This window comes from Saccoglossus kowalevskii, chromosome 2 (assembly GCF_978046115.1).
Source record: "Saccoglossus kowalevskii chromosome 2, keSacKowa6.1, whole genome shotgun sequence".
NCBI lineage: Eukaryota > Metazoa > Hemichordata > Enteropneusta > Harrimaniidae > Saccoglossus > Saccoglossus kowalevskii.
In genome coordinates this window covers 41,310,723-41,316,474 of record NC_140642.1, presented here as the reverse complement: position 1 = coordinate 41,316,474, position 5,752 = coordinate 41,310,723, and the positions used below count along the sequence as shown (strand labels likewise).

Sequence of the window (5,752 nt, the reverse complement as noted above, 5' to 3'; positions counted from 1 at the left end):
TGCCGTGTTCACAGAACCCGCGCGATTTTTGTTTACGAGATGTGAACAGTGCTTTTGTTTTCAGGTTAGTGTCACTGGGAAGTGCAGCATCCCCAGCAACCTGTTTGCTGTGTGTCTCATAGACATTAACATATAATATACCGTAGCCCATAACTACAATCTAAATCTTTTGCAACGAATGGTAGTAATGCATGGCACCCACCGTCCGAATGCATCTGTGGTGCTTTAAGTATTTTAATGATATCCAAACTAATGGTTGCATTATTTTATTTTTTTATTTCAGCTATGATTCCAGAGAATTTGACCAGGCATGCCATTGGATGTGCAATTGCCTTCGCAGCTATAACTTACCTTTATTACATGAACATGCAAAGAAATAAATTAAAGGGTGAGTGAAGTCACCAGGCCACATAACTATACAGTGAAGCCCGCTTTTATTAAAGGGTGGTGGTCGTCGCGCCACGTATGTGCGAAATATGGGACTCATACGAACAAAGATAGCGCAGACAAACAACAACACAAAACTGAGAAGTCACTGACCTTTAACTATGTAATTTGTACTCGCGATTACCATTAAAAGAGCGCATTTGATTGTGAAAAAATCAATGTTTGTCAACACAAAATGTCACACGTGCGCGCGCGAATACCACCGCCCTATAATGTTTTTTCAGCAATGGAAAATTAATATATAAGTAAAAAGGAAATTATTTTACAGTTACAAAAACTCGAATATTTTATTGCTAGATACGTTACACAGTGTGAGGTCAGATCAGGTTACACAGTGTGAGGTCAGGTCAGGTTACACAGTGTGAGTTCAGATCAGGTTACACAGTGTGAGGTCAGATCAGGTTACACAGTGTGAGGTCAGATCAGGTTACACAGTGTGAGGTCAGATCAGGTTACACAGTGTGAGGTCAGATCAGCTTGCACAGTGTGAGGTCGGATCAGGTTACACAGTGTGAGGTCAGATCAGGTTACATATTGTGAGGTCAGATCAGGTTACACAGTGTGAGGTCAGATCAGGTTACATATTGTGAGGTCGGATCAGGTTACACAGTGTGAGGTCAGATCAGGTTACACAGTGTGAGGTCAGATCAGATTACATATTGTGAGGTCAGATCAGGTTACACAATGTGAGGTCAGATCAGGTTACACAGTGTGAGGTCAGATCAGGTTACACAGTGTGAGGTCAGATCATGTTACACAGTGTGAGGTCGGATCAGGTTACACAGTGTGAGGTCAGGTCAGGTTACACAGTGTGAGGTCAGATCAGGTTACACAGTGTGAGGTCGGATCAGGTTACACATTGTGAGGTCGGATCAGGTTACACATTGTGAGGTCAGATCAGGTTACACAGTGTGAGGTCAGATCAGGTTACACAGTGTGAGGTCAGATCAGGTTACACAGTGTGAGGTCAGATCATGTTACACAGTGTGAGGTCAGATCAGGTTACACAGTGTGAGGTCAGATCAGGTTACACAGTGTGAGGTCAGATCAGGTTACACAGTGTGAGGTCAGATCAGGTTACACAGTGTGAAGTCGGATCAGGTTACACAGTGTGAGGTCAGATCAGGTTACACAGTGTGAGGTCGGATCAGGTTACACAGTGTGAGGTCAGATCAGGTTACACTGTGAGGTCAGATCAGGTTACACAGTGTGAGGTCAGTTCAGGTTACACAGTGTGAGGTCAGATCAGGTTACACAGTGTGAGGTCAGATCAGGTTACACAGTGTGAGGTCAGATCAGGTTACACAGTGTGAGGTCAGATCAGGTTACACAGTGTGAAGTCGGATCAGGTTACACAGTGTGAGGTCAGATCAGGTTACACAGTGTGAGGTCGGATCAGGTTACACAGTGTGAGGTCAGATCAGGTTACACTGTGAGGTCAGATCAGGTTACACAGTGTGAGGTCAGTTCAGGTTACACAGTGTGAGGTCAGATCAGGTTACACAGTGTGAGGTCAGATCAGGTTACACAGTGTTGGAACGCCGTACATGATGTTGCTGCGATGACAACTTTGAACAATAGCGGTATTTTAGAGATTCGAAGGACTAGTTCAAGCCTATATTTTATATATCAGCTAATTGTTGAATCTACGTAATCTAAATATATAGTACATGTACTTTATATCTGATTGGTTTTGTTTCTCTTGTAAACACATAAAAAATCGTAGTGATTATAAATAACGAATTTAACAGGTTCTTTTTCTATGAGAGACAGTGACACACAGATTGAACACAGTGAAGTGCAGATTACTATAGATGAATGTGTGAACACTATGTCTATGCCCAATGCTTGTGATGGCAACATTCAACACCGTCATGTCGCAGTTCGAGTTCCGCCTCCCGTGGCCGTTACGTGTATGAAATCATGCCAGTCTTGTAGTGCGACAAAAGTTGTTGGTATACAGGTAGCCATGACAACCAATCTTTGAAGTCTGAATTGTGCAAGATTGAACGTGTTACGCATGCAGCAAATACCCTTTGTGACAAATTAAAAGAACTTCAACATTGCCATGACAACGGGGCTAACGGTAAGCCTAATGTATTGTTGATAGCGTAAACTAATTTGCCGTCGTTGCGTTGTTTTGAGAGAACCTGATAAAAAAAGTGTATTATTGTGGTATATGGCCAATTCAGCAATTCTATTATAATGCCTAGCTGTTTATTTCGGGGGTGGATAACATTATCATTTAATCAATGCATATACTACAATGGCATTGGTTAAAATACTGACAATAGACGAATGTTAATAAGCCTCTTCTCTTTAATCATATTATTAGATGAGAAGAATGGACAGGATCAACATCATCAACTACTTGCTGTAACTATTGAAACTATTGTAAACGAAGATGGTGAATGAACCAGAGATGAGATGAAAATGTTGATTCAATAAATTAACACCAGGATGAAGTCTGAAAAAAGTATAAAAAATACCACGTGATCAAATAGACTATTTTCTAGTTACATCTTAAATTTACAACTGTATTTTGTATATGATTTTGTATTTAGATATCTGTCCAATGTTGGTTTGGTAACATAGATGTTGCATCATATCGTTCACAGGTAGCAATTTAAGCATAACTGGTGGCGCTGTAATGGTCGGAAACCAGAATATAATGTATAATTACCAGCATGAAGTTGAACGTCGTGACTCAGCTCAAAAGGATAGTCATTCTATGGAATATCAAGCAGTTGTTTACGTGGGTCCTTCTCGTGAGTATATTATCCGACATTACGCCCCCCGGGGTGGGGGAACTCGAATTGGAGCGTTGGTTCACGGGCTCACATATAGTACAATAACATCAAAAGCAACCCATATTTGCAAGGGATTCGCCTTCTGATTGTCATGAATGGTGGCATACAGATTCGTCCCGGGGATTCGCCTTCTGATTGGCATGAATGGTGGCATACAGATTCGTCCCGGGGATTCGCCGATGGGTTCACAAATAAAATGAGAAAATCATTCAGAATTTTTTTGACAAAGGCACTATGCTAATTTATCACATCTCACTGCTGTTACGCATGCTATGATTGGTTGAGACTCGGTCACATGACATGGAATAAAAATGGATATTACATGGTATATTGCCCGCCAAGAGGATTTTACAATGATACTGCGCATAACAAATTGTCGTTCGCTGCACTGGTGCTGCTCTGGCCGCTGTTGCTTTCGGGGTTGCTTTCAGGGTTTTGAAGGAACTTTAGCCATCCGAAATAGACAGTGAACGTGCCAGAATGGATACTAAGTAAGATACTCTGTTTTGATGTATAGGGTATTTTTATATGGAGCGAAAATGTACGTGAGAAAGTAATTTCAGTCACTTCCACGGCACTCTGATATTTTTATCTGTAGAGTGATCAAATAACTTGCGTTTAAGAATTTCTCAATTCATTTCAAAAATGTTATTCTTGATAATTTGAGTGATCCACACTGCTGAAACACGGTTCAAATAAAAAGACTATCCATGGCTGAAAATTACATTTACTGAGTGTATTTCGTTGTTTTTCAGCAAACAATGTATGTATGTATGTTATTGAGTAATGTGAAACTTGTTATAATAGATAAAATAAAATATTGCATACTTCAATATAGGTGTTGTTATTTTGTGGGAGAGCGGGTGTGAGTGATGTATGGTAGTTGTGATTGTCATGGTGGATGTCTGTTCGATGTGATAAAATAAATAACACATGGTTATTCGGGCAATATCACGATTTGTTGTCTGCCCTCGGGCTGTTGGTCATGACCATAATATTGATGATGCCCTCGCCTTCGGCTCTGGCATCATCAATACTATGGTCATGACCATCATCCCTTGGGCAGGCAACAAATCGTGATATTACCCTCACAAGCATGTGTTATTATTTAAAACACGTTTATTTTTTTCCACAGAACCATTCCCAGAATGCACTTGGACTTTTACCGATATTTTACGTAATGATGATTTATTGGCTTCTCTTGTAATGATGTTGGATTATGATCAGTTGGGTATCGGAAATGGACAAATCTCGCAAAATACTTTCAATTATCTGACAAACGCATAGATCAACTATACATATGTAGATCCCAGTATTCCCCAGCGAAGACAGTGTTGGAAGAGATGCATCACGGCATAAAGTGCGCCACCATCGTTCAGTTTCTGTACAGCGAACAACTGTTCGTCGAGGTAGCACTGATTTCGAAATTCCATAGAGATTGTTCTGATTGTTGTAAAATATTTAAATTATTGTGTTCCGGAACGTCATATTCGCATTTTAGCTAGCCTAATAACAATCATGTATCGTAATGTACCGTAGTAATCAGCATTGTTATAGTGATTGTGATATTTACAAGACGTACACTTCTCGATGAGCGTCTTTCGTGGCAATTCCACAACCAATTAGACAATGTCACAGCATTTCTCGATCAGCTCTGGGTAATTTTGTTTACTTTACATTTGTATTATGGTTACATTTGACGTTTTGATATTTTTAATGATGGGTATATATATTTTAATGCATGCGTGTACACTCACAAACATGCCCCAAAAATAAGAGAATGTAGTATATAGCCTTGACAAAAAATCATTATTTGTTCTTATCTTAATAATGCATTTTTTTCGATCTGTGTAACTTTATGTGGAAATCCTAATGAGATTTAAGGTGGCGCTGCACCTTGATTTATAGGAATTTTAAACAATAAATTACACTACTAACAAATACGTTAATTTTGTCATGCTATATACCGTATGAAAGCTTATTTTGCCAGCTTTTCAACAGTATGATGTATTGTTTGTGGTTGCTAACGGTATCGAAAATGGGTTGAAAATGTCCGTTTTGGGTTAAATTGTGTTTAAAACTATTTAACTTCTGAACGCATAGGTTTAACGAATGGAAGTTTGACTTGTTTAAAACATATGTTCACTAGGATTATACAACAAAAGTTTGTAGTATTTCCACTGAATAGATTTTCCACAATGCCTTGTAAAAGTTTCACGTTTTAAATTTACGCGTAATTAACGCTATTGCTGATTGACAATGCGGTTACTTTTTTTCTTCTCGAAACAATAAATCCACACGACGCACTTTGAAGGTACCAGACCGGAACAATTGTTCCCGAATATTTCAAAGGAAATGACAAAATAGTCTGGGAGCTAAATAGTTCAGTTCACAACTGACGGTTTTGCAATATTAGAGATGGAAGCTGTAAGATTTTTGTTCTAAATACACCCGACACCCGCGACTTAGCGAGGGGCCACTGTAAATTTATACTT

The 5,752-nt window shown here is 39.3% G+C and overlaps 1 protein-coding gene across 1 annotated transcript; it reads left to right on the top strand.

The window, feature by feature from the left end:
- The first annotated feature begins 2,246 nt into the window (after nt 1-2,246).
- Nucleotides 2,247-5,198, top strand: LOC146749019 (uncharacterized). Its single transcript, XM_085507564.1, has 4 exons — nt 2,247-2,533; nt 2,783-2,923; nt 3,066-3,215; nt 4,393-5,198. The coding sequence occupies exons 2-4, from the start codon at nt 2,908-2,910 to the stop codon at nt 4,542-4,544; spliced, it is 318 nt and encodes a 105-aa protein (XP_085363690.1). The 5' UTR covers nt 2,247-2,533; nt 2,783-2,907; the 3' UTR covers nt 4,545-5,198.
- The last annotated feature ends 554 nt before the right edge of the window (nt 5,199-5,752 follow it).

Bases quoted from the DNA above. Each gene is read 5' to 3' on its own strand.
- LOC146749019 (XM_085507564.1), top strand. The intron at 3,216-4,392 runs GTGAGTATATTA...TTTTTTCCACAG, and splicing joins TGTTTACGTGGGTCCTTCTC to AACCATTCCCAGAATGCACT.